Source organism: Brassica napus, chromosome C7, assembly GCF_020379485.1.
Source record: "Brassica napus cultivar Da-Ae chromosome C7, Da-Ae, whole genome shotgun sequence".
Taxonomy (NCBI): Eukaryota; Viridiplantae; Streptophyta; class Magnoliopsida; order Brassicales; family Brassicaceae; genus Brassica; species Brassica napus.
The window spans coordinates 50,615,343-50,636,847 of record NC_063450.1 but is presented as its reverse complement, the minus strand read 5'-3'; the positions used below and the strand labels follow the sequence as shown (position 1 = coordinate 50,636,847).

At 37.1% G+C, this 21,505-nt stretch overlaps 1 protein-coding gene across 1 annotated transcript; it reads right to left on the bottom strand.

The window, feature by feature from the left end:
* Positions 1-2,710: 2,710 nt before the first annotated feature.
* On the bottom strand, positions 2,711-5,477 carry LOC106409348 (indole-3-acetic acid-amido synthetase GH3.5). The gene is made up of 3 exons (XM_013849993.3): positions 4,969-5,477; positions 3,928-4,856; positions 2,711-3,549 (listed from the first exon to the last, which is right to left on the bottom strand). Exons 1-3 carry the CDS (start codon positions 5,292-5,294, stop codon positions 2,966-2,968), a joined length of 1,839 nt encoding a protein of 612 aa, XP_013705447.2. The 5' UTR covers positions 5,295-5,477; the 3' UTR covers positions 2,711-2,965.
* Positions 5,478-21,505: the final 16,028 nt, after the last annotated feature.

The window sequence follows — 21,505 nt, the reverse complement described above, 5'->3', positions numbered from 1 at the left end:
GAAAGGTGCTAAACATTTCGAATTCAAAATTTACCATCTAATATATATAACCGTTTGTTTGGTCATGCAATGTAGATTTCTAATTCTCATTGCCAATATACATGATTTGTCTAGCGCCAATATACAGACTTCCAGAAAACTATTCTTTTGGTCTGCCGAATATTTCCGAATTGTAAAAAAACAAAAAAAACACATTGTAAAAATAATAAACCTCTGTTAAAACTTTTAAGACAATAAAAAAACATTATCATGTGAACAGCCGTTTAAACTGTTTACGGCTCCCACAGGTCCCAGTCAACGCAAGGCTGTGGACACTTGTTGCGATCGGAAAGGGTTGTTATGGAGAAAACCCTACACCTGACTCTGTATTTGAGTCCCCACAGACAGTAGCAGTGAACCTGTCGGTTCTGTGCGGGTTTGTTGGTTTTAGATTTCCGCGCCCTGAACTTCTCTACAGTTTTATTATCCTCGAGCCAATAGCCTTTTCACGTCGATATCTAAATGTATACATTTTTATTATGATCAAGAGTTAACAAGTTCGGTAAAAAGTCCTTTTAACAACATCCTCGAGTGTAATTTGTAATATAATCAGATTTTTAATATACGATGTATCATGTATGGATAGATCTTGATGAAAATTTGGAAGATTATATTCATTAAAGCGACTTTGAAAAATCCTTACCTCTCATGTTCATAATTTACCTTTAAAAATGATAAAATGTAAATTCAGAATCTTTTCAAACTAGTAAAAGTAAAAGGAAAGTATCAACAAAGCTACAGTTAGTCTCCAAGGATTTTTGTTTCTAATTATCAATCACACTGAAGAATAGACTGGGCATGAGACAAGACAGCCTTATCTTTAAAGTCAGTGGCTCAGTAGCACTCAAGTACAGTTTTTCATTATTGCAAACATCTAACGGTAAATATTGTCTCTACATAGATAAGTATCTTAAATATGATAAGACATAATACACTGCACTTGTACTTCAATATAATTGAATTTTGGGTCGCTATCTGTAAAAAGTCATTCGTTTTCGTTTTCGTTTTATTGTAAAGGGTGTGTTAACTGTTGCACACTATCTCATTATATAGTCTAAACTTCTTCACTAGTATGACATAAATGTATAATAATATGTACATTGATCCATTATTAAAACTAACAAGTTTTCTTCCCCATCCACGAGTCGACAAGGAGAAGGAACAAATACACATTACGTAGATTAAAGAATGTTTCTCTCGACACATGAAGTCAGATCCCACAGGCCACAGATACCGACTTGCATCGAATAATAAAATATTGTTTTGGATACAAATGCAGACAAAGTTTTGAGGGATGCTTACAGAGAAAGAGAATGGTATGCAACTTAAAAGTTTTTTTTTTTTGTAACACCAAACTTATATTAAAAAGCTCAAAAACCATGAAAGTTTCCGACTGAACCAAAAGATTCCGGAGACATGCTCGACGGTAAATTGAAGTTATAAAACATTACAAAACATTACAAAACAACTAAAGATAGAACTATTTAAGGGCGAGTCAAACTCAGCGAAATGAAAAAACTCAAAGGGAAACGCCACTTTTGTTCCCATGGCGATTGTTCGAAAGAACAATTGATAGTCGAAAACGATGTTGATACACCTATAAGAAGAGGTTGGAATGTTGACTGGCAATAACTTTAGGTGAGGAGCTCCAGAACCGTAGGCAACATTGAGAGTACAAAGTCCTATCTGACTTGATATGAATCTGAAACAAGCACAATCGGCTTTAACCTCAACAAGGCTTACCGAAGAGATTAGGTGAATCTCAAGCTCTAGCTTTGCCTCCAAAGAGGCTCTGAGGATGAAGTTTGATGACAGAGATGATGATTTAATTGGGTCTAAACCTCGGAGCTCAAAATTACCGTGTCGAGTCCAATAATTTGTAACCGAAGGAGATCTAAGCATACAATCATCGCACTTGTTCAACTAGAACGTGTGTGAGCAAACATCGGATAAGAGGTAAAAAACTTCGGGATGGTTGGGTCTTCATGCAACAACTCCGGTTTGAAGGTCGCGTAGTTGACTCTGTGAAGGCTTTTGTAAATCTTTTGCAACTTAAAGTTTTTAATTATAAAAATAACATATGTGAATTGATGGGTTGTTTATATGTCACTAAAAAGGACCTGCCAACGTAGCATTAATTCGAGGCCAGTGTAGTTGTCTTTGATCCTTACTTAGGGAACACTTGTATCTAGACTTGAATGTATCTATCTTCTCTTTAATACTTATTGCTGCTTTCAAGATGATAATACTAATATATGAAAATTACGGGAGGTTATTTAGTTGTGGATGCGTCTACGTACGTTCCTTCTGATCATGCTCAAAGAGCTAAGTTATACGATATCAATTATGGCATATTTTACGATTTTAAGTAGTATTATCTCTCATATGTAGAAAAGACTATATTATGTCTCAAGATTAAAAAGTAGTTTCATTAGGTTAGTGACTACAAACTATATTTAATAAACAATCATCAGTTATCTACAAGTAAAAGTTTGAAGTTTTCCTTTGTGCTCAAACTATTTTTTTTTTTCAATTCATCCATGATTTTGCTTTTGTTTTAACAGAAACCCAACACAAACAGTGGTCATAGTGTTGTTATCAGAGATTGGTTTTCTTCTTTTAACAAAATTAACTTAGCACATTGCTATTTACCGTTGTTAACGGTAAAGGATCCAGCCAATTAATCACTCAAATATAAAGTTTAGAGGCTCAAGAAAGTGATGGAGAGAGGACAGAGAGCTGCTTGGAGAAACATGATTTGCTTTTGTACAACTGGTTTTCAAAACCAAAGGGACTATGCATAAAAAATACCAACAAAAAAAACAAAAACTAAACTAAGATCAAGATTAGAGAGACATGAGATATCCTTTGCAAGTCCCAAACCTTCTACTTCAAAGACTATCTCTTCACGGTTCCTGATTCCATCTTAGTTACTTCCCCACTGTTTATGACCAGGGACCCATTTAGGACACTTGGGGCTGAAGTAACTATCAACAACTCTCGAGTTCAACAGCTCAATAATTGGAGCAAACTTCACGCATCTAGGCGTCTTATACTGATTAATAGATGCTCCCAAGCTGATCGCGTAATCCATGAGCTTATCAAATGTCCCCGGCTCAACAATCTTGATCTCGAGTGGGCCTATGGACTTGTCACTAACCCTTCCTTGTCTATAAACAGAGTTGAACGACTCTTCCACGGCTAGGCAGCAATCCTCAAAGACAGAAGGAGGGATTGGTGTGTTTCCATCCAAACATAGCTCCCAGAACAAGACATAATGGCCAGGGATAGAACTTGTATCCGCATAGCTTGTGTATTCAGAGAGTGAGGCATCGAATGGGACGAGGTGTGTCATTGCGTTCTTCACCGCGTTCTGAAGCTCAACTTCGTCGGTCTTGTCGGAATCTATGCTCAAGACGACATTCTTGCGGCAGATGAAACTGAATTGAGGTGCTTTGTTCTTGAATCCAGTCACTCTCAACAAATCACCAACTCGGTATCTACAAAGTCCTGCAACAGATTCACAAAGCACACAAATATAAGACTAAACCCTTAAAAGTGTAAATTTTTTTTTTTTGTTTGTTATTATCTATTTTCTTAGGGCAATTTTTTTAGATATCCTAAAACACAATTATAACAAAAATAGCATACAATATAAAAAAAATCACTAAAACAGCAAAAATGACTAAATTATTCCAAATTCTCAACTTTATCCTAACTTTTACTTTTCAATGCTAAACTCTAAACCATAATATTAAGCCATAAAATTGAATATAAAATATCTTTTTGTAACTTCTAATAAATGTATTTTGAGAATTTTTCCCATGAATGCTATTTATTTATTTTTTAGGAAAAAATGCTATTATGGAATATTTTTAATTTTCTTACCGGCATAAGTGGTGACAACGAGTTCGTACTCCTGACCAAGCTTAACATCAACAAGATCAACAAGCTCTTGTTGCTCTTTCTCCGTGAGTGCTTTAGGTAGATTGATGGAGTTAGTAACACCTGTGTTTCTATAAACAGGCAAGAACTCGAAATAAGCCATGGTCGGTATGAGCGTGTAAGAGACGTCGCTGGGTTTGCAAAGTGGCCTTAGGTTCACACCAAAGTAACACTCGGAAGAAGCATACATTGTGCAGACAAGAGGCAAGCCATTGCTGTAGTAATCCAAAGTTGGAATGTACTGAGACATTGTCCCTGTCACAATCACATCCACATACTTCGTGTTAGGCCACAACCTAGTGATAATCCCTTGCCAAGACTTCTTCTTACACTCGGATTCAACAAAATCTGCGAGTTTTGGACTCGGTTTAAGGATCTTGGCGACCGCCTCACGCACTGAAGGATCAGTGATCAGGGAGCTTAAGGTACCGGTTCTGATGTCACGGACCAGCTCGGTCCAGTGCTTCTCAAGAAACTTGATAGCTCTGATGAAACCAGAGGCGAAAACGGCACCGACTCGAAGAACCTCCTGGTGTTGGCATAAGCCACAAAGCATCTGAGAGTACATGCTCTGGTAGGAGTCAGGGCAAAGGATGGTCTCGTTGGGGCTTGTGTAATCGGTGTAAGGGTCAAAGGGTCTTTCTTTGAAATGGGAAGATTTGTAGTAACTGGTTAAGACGGGACGAGCAGGTAGGCCTCCTGGTGTCTTGGATTCAGACTTGACGAACAAGAAATACATTCCTTTGCCTTTGTCGAGGCCAGGAACGAACTGGCTCATCACAGGCATCAAGAAACTGTAGAGAAGTGATCTCCTGTCTAGCTCTTCTTCGATTGTCGGCATTAGCTTCCTCTCCCCACCAGATGTCCCAGAGCTGTCAAAGAGCATATAAAAATCTTGTAAGGCTCTTGAAAAAACAGAGCATAAACAGAGCAAAAACAGAGCATCTTGAAGAAGAAGAATAAGAGAGAATGTTAATAACGAACCTGGTGAGGAACTCGGAGATGGGCTTTGAAGAGAGGATAGGAGATTTATCACCGTTAGCAATCCTGTTGATCTCAGGCTGGATATCTTCGTAGGTTATAACAGGCATCACGTTCTTGAAAGTCTCTCGGTCTGTGCGACCGTTGAGGTCATGACGCCTGAGATACTCCACGTCAGCATTACGGGTCAAGATCTCCTCCAAGACACGTCTCTGGACTTGGTCGGCGTTTGAGGTCAGTTCCTCGATTAACTGAAGTTTCCTCTTGTTCTTCTCGTCGAGGGTCAGATCGAAAGCATCTAAAGATTCATACTTTGGTGCCTCAGGCATGGTTTGGTTTCAGAGAGAAGCTGGCAAAATTTTGAAATGGGTGAGAAGGAGATAAGCTTATGTTTGTTAGGAGCTTTTAGTGTGTGAGGAAGAAGGAAAGACAAGTGTTGATATATATAGAGGAGGAGAATGAAAGGAAGGTGAAACTAGGCAATGGACGTTGAGGAAGATGAAGGGTATAATCGTCATTTGCTGTAACATGTCATGGGACATCTATCGCTATATAATTAGAACTTTTATAGTACTCTGCAATTCATATACTTACTTGCACTTTGGATATTTATTTTTGGAAAAAACAAATGTTATATAAACACTTTTATGAAGAATTATAATTACATGTACGACTGTAACTGTTGTGAAGATTTAGACTTTATGTTAAGAAAAGATATAGATTTTGACATATTGGCATATACTTGTAAGAATTTTGTAATAGACCATTGGTACGTACGTTGTTTGCATTGTCGTTAAGAAAATCACTTTACAAAATAATGGTTCTATAAAGGAAAATCACTTTACAAAATAATGGTTCTATGGCAAAAGGAGATGTATTACTTTCGTAAAGGCAAAGGAAAAATATCACCGTTTACTTTTACAGCCGTTATTGATTTTTTATCCATCAATAATTGCATTGTATATTTGGTATGCAAGATTATGCGGATTAACGAACTTATATTACAATAATAATGTGACTAACTAATAGTTAAATGGTTCGATGCAATACTGAGTCTAGTATATTTTATTTTCGCAACTAAAATACTCAAATCAGTCATCCAGTATACAAACATGCTCAAATCACCCAGAAATCATGTACAAAACATGTAATTAAATCCATTAACTAGCTATCTCAATCAGACTAGACATTAGAATATAAAAAAGTATACATGACATTTAAATAAGTGTACATCCATAACAACAAGGCATGAGAGATGGGGGCACGGATTTTATAACGGGGTTTTACTCGGTTGACCAGCTCTCTCAAACCAGCAATATCCGGTTAATCCGCTACGTGATGTCCCACGAATCGCCGGCAAACCAACTTTAACCCTTTTTAATACCCTAAGCTAACAAATATTAAACCCATCTCTCAAAACGGCGTCATTTTGAGACGGAACGTTATCATCACGGCGAGAAGCATTCGAGAGGGGGGGGACCAGACAGCTGGATAACACACTTGATAGGTTGACACGTGTACAGAACTTTTGCTGTTGTACGAGTTTGGTGCCTTCACGTTGTTTATTTTTTAACCGATATATTTTTATTTTATTTTGCGGGATCAAACTGTTTTGTTCATTATTATCCATGTAAATCGAATGAGTTTTATTTCAAAATTTTGTTGGGTGTGAACGTCTTTCTTTTGGAGATTTCAGTTTCTTTCTTTGGATAAAACACAACCAACGTGAAACTTTATAATAAACTACACCAACGATAATATAGATCATTATTAAATTAAATGCAATTAATTTTGTTTAGTGTTCAGATTCTATTTTGGGGTTTTAATATTTGACGTTTCAAATTCTAAATGTTGCAGTTAGGTAAGTAGCAAACATATATACTTTTAGACATTTTTTACTATATTGATTTTCGTCGGAAACGGCTTTTATATTCTAGAGAAGAAGTCAATCGATCGTATTACTTGACTGTATACAAAGAATAACGTACGCCTACGTAAGATATTAGTGTCCACTCGCCCTGCCTTCGGCACCCCATCCTAGATAGCTGCAAAAGGAAAATAATTTCTCAACATTACAAATAAAATCTTTATGGTATATAACTGATGATTCGTGATAAAGAAAATATCGTCTCTTAATAGATAAAGCTATAAGATATCTAATTTAAAAAAAATCCCCACAATACCATGCTTTGTTAGCACCTGTGTATTAATAACGGAATACGGCTTAAAAGCAAAATAATAACCATCGTAAAATTATCATTTTAGTGGTACATGAAATGGAAAAGAAAAAAAGAAAAGAAAAATCCAATGGCTGATTATTGGATAGGGTTTAGAATCGGTGCCTAACAAATTAACTCGTACGCAGACGTGTGCATATATATTTAGCGTAACAATCTTAGTTTCGTCTTTGTATCAAGGAGTCAAATACTTTGGTACGTGCTCGACTATAAAGTATGTGTATATCTATCACAAAGACTCGAAAATTCGTACTTTATTTCATTTGCCTCCAAATATAATGGTGTTCGGTGGAAATTGAATTTTCAAACATCAAACGTGTTTTAGCTTTACGACATTTTCAAAAAAGCGATATAAATCCCACAAGTAATAAAAGGCCAATATACTGATCAGATAAGACGTCACGTCGGATAAAAAAATCGATCAATCACGTTATAACATTTTGACACGTTAGCTGGGTTTTGCGTTTTTAAAAACTTTCGTGTTATGAGTTTGGGCCATGAAACCCATCTTATTTGAGAGACAGAAACCCGAGAAAATGCTGTGTTATGAGTTTGGACCATGAAGCCCATCGTATTTGAAAGACAAAGACTCGAGAAAATGCCGATTCGAGCTCGCTCTTCCTCATATCTTCAAACCCTAATTTTCTCGATCGATACGGGACCCTTTGCTCTTCCTCATCTTCGTTCCGATTCACGTTCCTCGATCGATTCGGGACCCTTTGCTATTCCTCTTCTTCGTTCTGTTTCGCGATTTGATCCTGGAACAATCAATACACCCTCTATTTTATCTCCCTTAACTCTCATTTATGGATTCGCTTTCCTCTTCTCATTCAGATTTTAGTTATAAAACTCTCGATCGGAGTTTTATTTCGATCAAACTTCGTTCTATATTCTCATTCGTACATCACAATTGCAATGAGTTCCAACGGAAAATCCACGTTATCTGGTGATTCCCGCTCGGAGAAACCAAAAGGCGTTGAGGCTGACTCTTTTCCCGGACCGATCAAGCCCACCAGTACACCTTATGTATCTTCAGGCCTCTCGATCGGCGATCCCCACTCGAAGACAGTCAAAAGCCAGACGTCGGTCTCCTCCGGTCTGACTAAACCCATCGGCAAGAACCCCAATGGTAAGAACCAGTATCGTTTCGTTGTCCAATTATATAGTCCGTTTGATTGCCAAAAAAAAATTATAGAGTCTGAAACTTTGTGATTTAAGACAATGAGATGAACAATATATATTTTTTATAATAGTTATATTTGATTATTCAGAAATTAAAAAAGCATATGAAATTGTGGTACAGAGTTGAGTTTCCTTTTTTGATGATGGCAACGTTCATATTCATCTGCAGGTACGATCATTCAGACCACGAAGACCGGTGTCTCTTCAGGCGTTAGAGGCAAAGCCGCTGTCTCATCTGGCGTCAGGGGAAAAGCCATTGTCTCCGCCGATGTTGGGGAAGTGATGGTTTCAAAGATGTGAAATTCGGATCTAATCAAGGCGAATTGAGGTTTCGGTTGATCTATTTTTGGGAAGCTCGAAATGTTCTGACGAAGGTGATTTTTGGTCTCGAGATGCTTTTCATCGACCAAGAGGTATAAAATGTATTCTTTATTACAGTTTAGTTTAAAAAATGTTTAGCCGAGATGTTGATAAATCATTTTAGATCCAAATTATAGATTTATTCTTTTGTTCTTTTAATGAATTCATAACAAGTGTTTGATATTGTTGATAGTACCATAAATATAAATTTGTTGTGATGCACTGCGGGTTATATATCTTTAATTTTTGTTTATTTTTCTAAGATTTCTTCTCTAGCATTTCTGATTTAATTTCTTTAATGTTGTTAACTGGAAACTGTTATCCAGGGCTTCATCCCAGCTGGGAAGATAGAGACTTATTTGCCACACATGAAAGCTGGTGGCATTTACAGGCTCAACAGTTTTTTCGGGTCTAACAACCAGACTTTGTATCGGGTAGCCGACCCAAGTGTCACCATCATCTTCTCATCGACTTCTGTCCTCTCTGATCTAGAGGACAATTTGGTTTGTTTCCCTGAGGACCGTTTCCGGTTCCGTGGATATGAGGAGTTCAATGCTGCCAGCGACTTGAGAGGGGATCTTTATGGTAAGTCCTCACTGCGTATAGGATAATGTTTAATCTAATCTTAGATGATGTGTTTTCATTCGATCAAATATATTCAGCATTGTTGGCTATGATTATGTTTTGATCCAGACTTACATTTTTAGATTTCGTTGCTGGGTTATAAGATATAAAGCATTGAGTTTGATTGTTTTATTTTGCAGATTATGTTGGCCACATCAAACTTGTGAATGAGCAGGTTCTCAGTGACAGTATCGTGCTAGATGATGCTAAGATATCTTCATCCCGCCGAGTTCTGCTTCATGTTCAAACACATGAGTAAGCTAATCTATATCTTTTTTACTTTTCATTTTGGTTAATTCATCCATCCGTTTGTCTCTCTGATCACACGAGTTTTGGATGTTGTAGTGGTCCGGTGATGAAGTTGCACCTATGGGACAAGGCTGCCTTTGACTTTAGTGAAAGAATTAAAGCATCTGAAGGAACTGCACGTGTTATTTTAGTCACCACCTTAAACCCGAAACGATTTGGAGGTTCGTATTATCAACTTTTCTTATTGTTTAAGAAGTACATAGGATGGTTAATGAATCTATCTGGTTATGTTAGCTTTAAATAATATGACTGCATTTGATAGAAATTGGCGCTTATTAGCTATGAGTGAACCGATAGTTTCTGAGATAACAAATATTAGAGATATACATTATATTCTACATCTCATTTTACATCAAATTTTGACTATGTATTATAACATTGGATCTGTTATAGGTGCCCTAGCTCTCTCCTCTATGACGTCATCACATGTATTTTTGGACAGTGATGTCCAAGCAACCCGTGATTATCTCACTTGGTAAGCATTCTTTTATTAAATGTTGTTCGTTGTTATTCCATCATTGTATTTGATGTTTGGATGTTTGCTCAGGTTGACCTCGAACTTAGCTGTTGCTAACAGAGTTGATGCAGTCGTTGTCACTAAGACTGAGACAGTGACTATAGGCGAGCTCTTTTCCTTTATGAAGCAAGAAGTTGCCAAGATCGTACAGTACCAATGAATAACACATTCAATATGATAGTCATAGTTTCTCATTTAATTGTTTAACATTTTGCAGGTTGCTTGGTTCGAGTGCATAGCAATCATTGGTGATGTTGCGCACGGTTCAGCATGGTATTACATAGGATGTAGTGTGTGCCACACTAAGGCAACCAAAGGGCCTACCACCCTTATGTGTAAAAAATGTGGGAAAAGCGATATTGTTGCACTACAAGAAAACACAAATTTAACGACGGCCAAAATCGTCGTTATTTCCTCGGAAAAGAAGGCTTACGAGGAAATGGCGATGAAAGGCGTTTCGTCGTTATATGATTGTCGTAAGAGAAGATTCGTCGCCATTTCCTCGTTAATTAGCGAGGTTATATTTTCCTCGTAAAGAAGAAATAAGTTTTCGTCGTAAATACCACGTGGGGTTTCCACGTAACGCGGTCGTTGTGCTTCCTCGTAAGAAACTCGTAAATGATTCGTCGTAAAAGACACGCAAAAACCTCTAAATAAATTCGTCGTAAGAAAAACGTAAGAAACACGAAAATAATTCGTCGTAATAGAATCGTAACTAAATCCACGTAAAATCCTCGATAATTGTTCCTCGATATTTCGTCGTTAATTTTCCTCGTTAATACATCGGGAATTAGCGACGAAATTACTTTGTTTTCTATTTACTGAATTTATAAATAAAAATTATATTTATTTAATTTATTAATAAAATTTTAATTGAAATTAAATCGAATAGGAAAATTTTTTTGGCCGAATTAAAATGAAATTATATAATATATAAATAAGTTTTGAATTTTAAAATACAATAACAAAAAAAAAACTAATGCTGCATTGCCGCGTCGTAGAATTCCTCGCTCCTTCTCGAGAGATCTTCCTCGTTGACTTGCACGGATGTCTCGCCTGGAATGGGGTTTTGTTGTCTCATGGTCCTGAACATGGCCTCCCATTCCGGATTTGTGGCCGCTATGACGTCCAAGAAGTTCTCGAGACCAGTCATACGAGCTGTGAACGACGATTTTGTCGAGGCCAACTCGTTTTGTGTCGACGACAGCTGATGTTGTGTCGTCTCCAACACGTCGCGCAGCTGAGAGACTTCATCATCCCGTCTCTGGCCATAAGAGGAAGTCGCTCTCGGAACATCGTTGACGGAACCAATCCCCAACACACGTCCCTTTTTCTTAGGAGCGACCTTAAAAAACAATAAAATATATATTAAAATTTAAATTTTAAAGTAAAATGGAATTAATAAAAAATTTATATAAAATTTACCTCCTCGTAAATTCTATCCACTTCTATTGTGGATAAGACGACGGGTAATCCGTCGGCGGACTCCTGCGCCAGCTGGGTCTCACGCTCGTCAATACGAGCTGCCACATCATTGTAGATCTTCTCAGACCTCTCATCTACAAATGCGCCCGCCTTGTTTTTGTGGGTCCGATCGAAAAGTTCCATAAGAGTCGGTAAACGTCCCAACTCCTTGGCCTAAAAATAGTTAAGAAAGTTTTTATATATATATATATATATATATATATATATATATATATTAAAAATCAAATAGTTAAATATTTAAATTACGTACCATTTCCAAACGGACGCGGGCGTGTGGTTTTTGGCCCGTACTATGTTGCATCGCCCTGTGGCCATGCTCATCTACCGAGTTACGGGAGGCGGAGCAAGACTGGGCGACTCTCATGGCATCAGGATCCCTCCAGTAACGGATGAGGCCATCCCACACGTCCGTGGTGATGGTTGAGGGTTTACCCCGCTCATAGCCCTTCACGATCCAGTCACCCTTCCAGTTGGAGACCGTGTCCAACAAACGTTTCTTCGCCTTGTCGATAAACTCTTTCCGCACCTTCTCAGTGACCCCCATGGACCAATTAAATTTTTGCTGCAAAAAAAAAACATTAATAATTAGTTTAGAAAAATAAAATTTAAAAAAATATAAATCAGGAATAAATTGTAAAAACTTACAGCGTAAATCTTGAACCACGTCCTTCTGATGTAGATCGGAGTGGATTTCCAGTTGGGATGTGCCATGGAGAAGTAACCTTTAATCGTCTCGGTTACTTCTGTTGCAAGGCAGTTATCAACCCCAAACCTGGAAAAAAAAAACAAATTCAAAGTTTTAAATATTTATTAAAGTCACAAATGAATTTTAAAAAATAAATGTAACATACATACCAAAGAGTTCCTTCAGGTCGGTCGGGGTCTATGATCGGTAAGCCTTCTCTGCCTGGCAAACCGAGAATGTCCTCAACAGTGTACTGAGAGTAAGGACAACTCGCTGGCACCATCAAATCAGCATGAACCTGATGGGCGGGCATCTGAGGAGGCACATGAGGAGCTGGCATCGGAGGAGGAGCTACCGGAGGAGGCACATGAGGAACTGATGGCGATGCCGTAGAAGAAGGCGAGACTCTCTGAGAAGATTGAGTCTCGGGGACGGTCTCCTGCTGACCCGAAGAACCAGGAGCTGAAGAAGAACCGGGAAGTGAAGACGGGTCTAACCGACTACCCGGTGGACCGAACATCTGCGAGTAGTGAGCACTACGCTGGTGCCTACGAATAGTCTGCAAAATTTAAATTTCTAAATTAAAGTCAAGAGTAAATAAAAAATTATGAACAGTATTAACTACGTAATTAATAAAATGAGGAAACCTAAATTTTGTAAACTAATTTCGTAAACTAAATTCCCTAAACTAACCACCTAATCTAAATTCCCTAAACTACTTAGAGAGGAAAGAGAGTTACCATGTTGAGAGGAAATGGAGAGGCTCTAGAGAGGAATTAGAGAGGAAATGAAGAGGGCTGCGGTTTCGCCTATATATAGGATTAGTGTTCGTCGACAATTCGTCGCAAAATAACGAGGAAAGACAGAGGCCCGTCTTTCGTTTTGTCGCAAGGCCCAAGCAAATTAACGAGGATATACAGAGGCCCGTCTTTTATTTAACGTCGTTCTTGCGACGATTTTTGTTTTATCATCGATTTTACGTGGGCCCGTCTTTTGTTTCGTCGCAAGGCCCAAGCAAATTAACGAGGATATACAGAGGCCCGTGTTTTATTTAACGTCGTTCTTGCGACGATTTTTGTTTTTATCATCGATTTTACGTGCAAATAGCGAGGCTTTTTTTGCTAACCCCTAAAATTTTAAACCCCAAACCTCAAACCCTATCTTTCTTATCTCCAAACCTCAAACCCTATCTTCCTTATATTTCTTATCTATACTTCATATATTTCTAACCCTTTAACTTCAATATATATATTTTTTTGAATTTGAAAGGTTTAATACGTTGGAAAACAATTTTACAAATTTTGAATTTGACATATCACACAACAAATCAAACACACTCTACAAATCATATATGAAAGGTTTAAAAACATAAAAAAAAAGAGAAGAAGATATTTGAATACAAATGATGTAGATTTATGTGGGCTACACTTACGTATCTCGTCATATGTGTTTCCAATATCTTTCTTCTCTTTTTTTTTTAAGTTTATATAAAATTGAAAATTAATTTTTTTTTAGTTTATATGAAGTAGGATGGGGAGTTTTAGGGTTTGCACATTTGGGGTTTAGGGATTTGGGTTTCATTTTAGTTTAGGGTTTATATTTACCGACGAATTAACGACGAAAAGTAAAATAAAAAAGCTAACCTCGCTCATTCCACGTAAGTTAACGAGGCTCTTACGACGTTTTAGTCTTACGTGGAATAAGCGAGGTCCGCTTTTTTAATTATAAATCGTCTCTTATTCCACGTAAGTTAACGAGGCTCTTACGACGTTTACTGTTACCGTGGAATATGCGAGGTAATGTATTATAAATCGTCGTAAAATTCCCGTGAGATAACGTGGAAAGTACGACGACTGTCTCTAAACCCCTAAAACGAAACCCCAAATCCCAAACCACATCTTCTTTATCTTCTACTTCATATATCAAACACTTCTATCCTTTAACCTCAAGCAATTCATTCTAATCCAAACCGAAAATTATAAAAACACAATTCCTTTACTTATAATTAATGTCGATATCTTATTTATAAATAAACTCCCATTATCTTTAATTATATATAATAAATCAAACTCATACAAATATGAAATACATTAATCGGATTCATCGACATTCTCGTCATCACTTGAAACATCATCATTTACATGAAACTCGTCTTCAACAGCTTCCTCCGTGGGATCTTCGGTAAGATCTTCATACTCGTGATTATGCGGATCAATGAGAAGGATGTCATCAATTTCTTGTTCAGGTTCATGAACTTCATTTATTTGTTCTTCTTGCAATGGTGGTTCTTCTCCTACGATGATTCGTCCTCGAGGTGTAACTTTGATCACGGCTAACCAATTTATACCCGACTCTCTCATCCGTGGGTATGGAAGGAAGCTAACTTGGTCTGCTTGTGAAGCTAAGATGAAGGGCTCGAATTTGTTGTACCTCCGGCCACCGTTGACATCTACTACACCGAATTTGTTCAACCGAACACCTCTATTGACGACGGGGTCGAACCATTCACACTTGAAGAGGACGCATTTTAGCTTCAATATCCCTGGGAATTCGACTTCAATAATCTCCGTCAAGATTCCGTAGAAATCTGTTTCTCCTTTCACACAAATTCCATAGTTACTGGTTGCCCGCTGTTTACCATACTCATATGTGTGAAAAGTATAGCCTCGTGTGAAATACATCTGTGATGTGGTGACCTTTACAAGTGGAGATTGAATTACTTCGTGTAACCACTTAGGATAATCTGCATCGTCGTCATAATCAACCTATTTAAAAATAAAAAGAACGTTGAAATACAAATCATTCATGTATGAAAATTTTAAAAGTATTTGATTAATACCTGATTCTTCAACCACTTAACAAAGTGTTGATCTTTTCTTTTGTCTACGTCACTTGTGGATATACCAGGAAATGTTTCTTCGACTTGTGAAACAAACATGCTGTAAATTCACATTTTACATGAATTAATCTCTCTCAATTATATAATGTATACTCAATTTAAGTTACCTTTCAAAATAACGCATCAATGGATCCTCGCAATTGAGTAGAATATAGGTGTGTGCACTATGAGCGTCTTCTTCACTCGACCACCAAACCTGTTTTGATTTCCCACCAAGTCGTCCAATCTGGCTAAAGATTTCTGGAACACCAACAACTGCATATGTGGGCGCAACGCCACCATCATCATATCTTCTTGGAGCTCTTCTTCGTGTACGTACTTTTGACGCAAAGTAGTACGATGTGAAGTGAGAAACTTCTTCTGTCAAACTTCCAGCAATTATAGAACCTTCAACTTTGGCGAGGTTCTTTGCTTTTCCCTTCAAATATTTCATGGCTCGCTCGTACTGATACATCCATCCGTAATGTACCGGTCCACGAAGCAATGCCTCATATGGGAGGTGGATAGCTAGATGCTCCATCACGTCAAAAAAGCCTGGAGGAAATATCTTCTCCAAGTTGCACAATAAGATAGGAATGTTCTCCTGAAGCTGTTCTACGACTTCTTCTTTAAGAGTGCGTGTGCTCAAATCCCTGAAAAATGCTCCAATGCCTATTCCAAAAACAATTAAACACATTGTTAGTCAAATACTATTATTGTAAACTAAACCAATTTAATATTATTGTCCTATTGTAAACTACCTGCAAGTGCTTCATGTACGTTTGTTGGAAGTAGCTCCGCAAATGCAAATGGCAGAAGTCGTTGCATAAAGACATGACAATCATGACTCTTCATCCCGGAGAACTTTTGACCCTTTTCAACACATCTTGAAAGATTTGAAACATACCCATCAGGGAACTTCACTTCTGATGCCACCCAATTGAACAAAACCGACTTTTTTTCTGAAGACAATCTAAAAATTGGAACGGGAACTTGGCCATTGCTTTTTATATGTAACTCACTTCTTGAGCAAATATCCGGCAAGTCCAACCTCGATTTTATGTTGTCTTTTGTCTTCCCTGGGACATTCAATATTGTATTCATGATGTTCTCAAAGAAATTCTTCTCTATATGCATCACATCAAGGTTGTGGCGCAGAAGGAGATCCTTCCAATATGGTAACTCCCAAAATATACTCTTCTTGTGCCAGTTGTGATGAACACCGTAAGAATCAGGCATATTACGAGGGACATGCCAATTACCACCCCAGCGAACTGTTTCGTTAGCTCCGTAGTAGTCGATTTGCGCTTCAATTTGTTCTCCAGTTAGATATGGAGGAGGAGTGTCTCTCACAACCTTTTTGTGCCTAAACAAATTCTTGTTTCTTCGGTACGGATGGCCAACTGGAAGAAATCGACGGTGACAATCGAACCAACTTGTCTTTCTACCATTCTTCAGTTGAAATGCATCTGTCGTTCCATTACAATATGGACAAGCTAATCTCCCATGTGTAGTCCATCCAGACAACATCCCATAGGCAGGAAAGTCACTTATGGTCCACAAAAGCATAGCTCGCATCGTAAAATTCTTCTTCGTTGAGCAGTCATACGTCCTCACCCCTGTTGACCACAAATCCTTCAACTCTTTTATCAGTGGTTGTAGGAAAACATCAAGTGACCTTTTTGGATGCTTCGGACCGGGTATTAATATGGTCAAGAATAAAAACTCCCGTTGCATGCACATCTCCGGTGGCAGGTTGTATGGCGTAAGAAAGACAGGCCACAATGAATATTGTCTCCCTGACATTCCAAATGGACTAAATCCATCTGTGCATAATCCGAGGTACACATTCCGGCTATTGCTAGCGAAATTCGGATGTACTTTGTTAAAATGTTTCCAGGCTCTTGCATCTGATGGATGAGTCATCTCACCATCCGTCTGAGTATGCTCGGCATGCCACCTCATCTTTCCAGCAGTCTGCTCCGATTGGTACAATCTTTTCAATCTATCTGTAATTGGTAGGTACCACATCCTTTGGTACGGTACCCTATTACGTCCCCTTCCTTGCGGCTTGAATCGTGGTTTCTTGCAGAATCGACATTCTTCCAACTTCTCATCATCTCCCCAGTAGATCATGCAGTTGTCGATGCAAACATCTATCATCTCCGAAGGCAACCCAAGACTATAAACCAGTTTCTGAATCTCATAATAAGAATCAGCAGACTCATTGTCTTCCGGCAAATACTCTTTAAATAAATCTGCCCATTCGTTCATGCAACTTTCAGGTAGATTGTGATCAGTTTTAATATTCATCATTCTAGCAGCCAATGACAATTTAGAGAGACCTTCTCTACAACCACTGTAAAGTGGTTGATTTGCCGCATCTAACATTTCATAAAACTTTTTTGAATCTATGTTAGGTTCTTCATCTTCATCATCATGAGCTACGAATGCATCAGTTACCATATCATGAACCCTATCATAATCTACCATCGGCTGATCCTCCTGATGGTAACTATGTGCATTATGCAATTGATGATCAACCGGTTCTTCTTGAAAGTTGTTATTACTACTACTAGCTTCATTCTGATCATAACTATAACCTTCTCCATGTTGAAACCAGATATAATAATTTGGCGTGAAACCTCTATTTACTAAATGCTTCCAAACATTTTCACGATTTGCCAACTTTGAATTGTTACATTTCCTACAAGGACAGAATATTTTACCGCTTTCTTGGGCGAGCGGTGTAGAATCTGCTTGATGCATAAAACGCTCCAACCCAGCAAGATATTCTTTCGTCACTCTCCCGTTAGCATCTCTATGCATATACATCCACCTCCGCAACTCGAAAATATTTCCCAAGCCCGACATTTTTTTCACTTTTTTTTTCTTGTTGGTGTGCTTAAAATTATGTTCAAACCTCCATATATATAAAAATTTTCGAATCTGGTAGTTGAATTTTGCTAGGAATTTACGATGAAATATTAGGTTGGTGGCAAAAAAAACGTGTTAAGTTGGTGGATTTCTCGTTCTTTCCTCGTAAGTTATTTCCTCGTAAAAATCATGCTAAAATTACGACGAATTTGCGACGAAACACATTTTTCTCAGAAAAACCACGTTAACTTACGACGATTTTACGAGGAAAAGCTTTACTCGGTATTTTACAAGGCCATTACGACGAAACTTTATTTCCTCGCAATTTCATCGTTAAGTCATCGTAATTTCACGAGGAATAGTTTTCCTCGTTAAATTTCCTTGCTAAAATTGTGTTTTCTTGTAGTGTTGGTGTTGCACAGTAAGTGGCTCAGATTTACTTACACTCATACTTCAATGCATTCATTGATAATCTGCTCATGACACAAGTACTTAGCCACGATCTCTGTGTATGATAATGATGATCAGGCGTCCTTTGTTCTCCTTGGTGATGTTGGTCATGAGTTGACTGGAAGGAAAGCTTATGAGTTGGTTGAGAGTTATTTCGAGGTAGTTGCAAACCAGCCTCTCTTTGTTATTTGAAACTGTCTTCTCCCCCATATAGTTAGTAATATATAGTCATAATTGTTTAAATGTATGTTAGGCCAATGAGAATGTAGGAGATGATCATTTGGTTCTGGTGCCTCAAGCTCTGATCGATTCCATAAGATAGACTCGCATATTCATTGTGAAGATATCAACTCACAATTTGACTGGCAAGACCCAAAATTTGACTGTGACAAAGGTGCTCACTCCAAAAGTTCCAGAACTTGAAGGTAATTTAGTAGGAAATGTGATTTACCAGATGCCCAGGGACCTTTGCAGAAGGGAGTTGCTGAGGATGATCCTTCTACATGTTTTAAAGAATCTGATGGTCAGGAGGTGAAAAGAGCTGCTGATAATGTTGAGGCAGAAGATCCCAAGCGAGCCAAATGTGGCTAAGGTGTGTTAAGTGGTGGTTTTATGGATACTAAAACTCTATGCTTGGTTTTTTTCCAATTTCAGACTTTATCTTTGCATCATTGAATATCTTTCTTATGATCTGTGTTGGCTATACTATGTACAATGATCTCTTTCTTTGAGTTCAATGTTTGATCATCTTAGTTTCATTAGAACTGATGCTTTTCGAATTTTAGATGAGATTTGTGGCCTTTGTCTTCTCCATTGTTTATAAATTTACTCGACCACAAATACAAATACACAAATACAAATGTGGAAATAACGTCTAAAATAATTTTTTGGTCGCCAATTTTTTAAAATAATTTAAACAAGTGTAAAATAATTTTTTAAAATAATTTTAAAATTGGTCAACAACCCCACAGAGTAAATACTAAATGTATGCAACCGTTGGTAGTATTCGAAGAAATCTGTAATATTTAAAGTAAAATCTGTAACTTTTACTTTAAAATTTGTATAAACTCTTGAGGAGATGGAGTTATATACATTATAAACATTAATCAAACCCAATTAAGCTAGGACAGAAAAAGGAAATTAAAAAATAAGAAAAAAGGGTAAAAGACATTGCAGTGAAATCTATTCCGATCCCAAATATAAAAATTAAAAATACCACTTTTCTTACTATCAAAAAACAATATATTGATTACATCTGTATTAGATGTCCAAAATAAAAAATTAAACTATATTTATCATAATTCAGGTGAAAATATTATCCAACCAAGATTTTGGATTGAGTATTGGTTTAGTACCAGTGAATATATCAATTTATGATACATGTTATCTAGCAGTGCGCATAGCACAAATGATTTTTTTTTAAATAAAAAAAAATGCAGTAATGCCAAATAATCACTCCATTCATATATTTAAATCCAAGTTCAAACAAAAATAATTTATATAGTATAAGAGAACCCATTCTGGAGGATGCTGACAAAGTGTGCTCCATCTGCCGGGACAAATTCATTGGAAGTGGTGATGTAAACTCACTGAGTTGCAACCACATATATCATCACCTATGCATCGTGGAGTGGATTCGCCATAGCCTAATTGTCCCACATGTCGGGATACACATTTCTAACTACAATTTTTCCGTTTCTTACTACCATTGAACCATTCATATCATCACCAATGCATTTTAGACTGGATCAAGATCATCTTAACCTGCCCAGTATGCAGATCAACACTTACTTAGCATAAAAGACCACTTATAATTTTGAGAGTCCAAATGCTTAATTTTCTGGATATTAACTAAGATTTAGGGAATTTCTTAATACATGTGTCATGTATATTAAATATAATGATATTTGTATAAACTCGGGCGTAGCCCGGTCAAAATAAATAACTAAGATAAAGAATATATATAGATCTTAATTTATAATTTAGTTAACTTTTTATTAATCTTACTAATATTCTACATAAAACTCCAATAAAACACAACAAAATATTTCAAATATTTTTAAATTTGTATTTATGTTTATAATTCTATAACAAGTTTCAGTGTATATCATATTTGTTCGATTTTAAAATATAAATATAAAAATTAAACTAATATTATAGAAAAAAATCCGGGCGTAGCCCGGAAAACCCTAGTATGGTTTAAATGCAAAAGACCCACGAATCTTAACGATCAGTCGCCATTTCCAGATACCAGAGATAGGTTAAAATTGTCCTAACATTCAGTCAGTTCTATACTAGATTCGAACTCCTATTTTTGCATGTTTAATCTTTTACTGAAATTTTACTAATTTCAAAGGTTACACCATACCAAAGTTCATGTCTTGAGTGATTCGAACTCTTCGACTTAAATACTCTCCTTGTTTAAATGGCTAATATTATGCATATCAACATTTTGTGGTTATCTAGATGATTAATGATCTTTACTTTTATAATTTCTTTTGGTTGTTACACGTAATATCCCAACATGTTTCCCCACCGAAAATCATGCGCGTATGTGTCATATCCAAAGCTGAGAAAGCGTGTATGTTTTTTTGGATTTTGAGTATTCTAAAAGAAATCCGTACACTCACAGTCTCACACTCTTTCCACACTCTTTTGCAGTTTTCGTTTTGCTATTAATATGCGGAAGGTTGTGCCGTCGGCAGGAGACATCGACAGTCTAATATTAACACCTTTGACGTTAACTTTCCGATATTATCTCCGAGGTTTTCTTTTTCTACATATCTCATTTTTCTATCAACTTTAATCTAAAAGAGTGCTTTTATAAAATATCAAAAAGAGCTTTCTTCCTCAGATCGTATCATCGGATTTGCCCTACTTCAAAGAATAATGTTACAAAAGTGTATGTTATTTCGTTGAATCTTGAAGATGACTTA

Excerpts from the sequence above, each read along its gene's own strand:
- LOC106409348 (XM_013849993.3), bottom strand. The coding sequence starts at position 5,294 with ATGCCTGAGGCACCAAAGTATGAATCTTTAGATGCTTTCGATCTGACC. Across the intron at positions 4,857-4,968 it reads ATCTCCGAGTTCCTCACCAG|CTCTGGGACATCTGGTGGGG; the intron begins GTTCGTTATTAA and ends GCTCTTTGACAG. Across the intron at positions 3,550-3,927 it reads CGTTGTCACCACTTATGCCG|GACTTTGTAGATACCGAGTT; the intron begins GTAAGAAAATTA and ends AATCTGTTGCAG.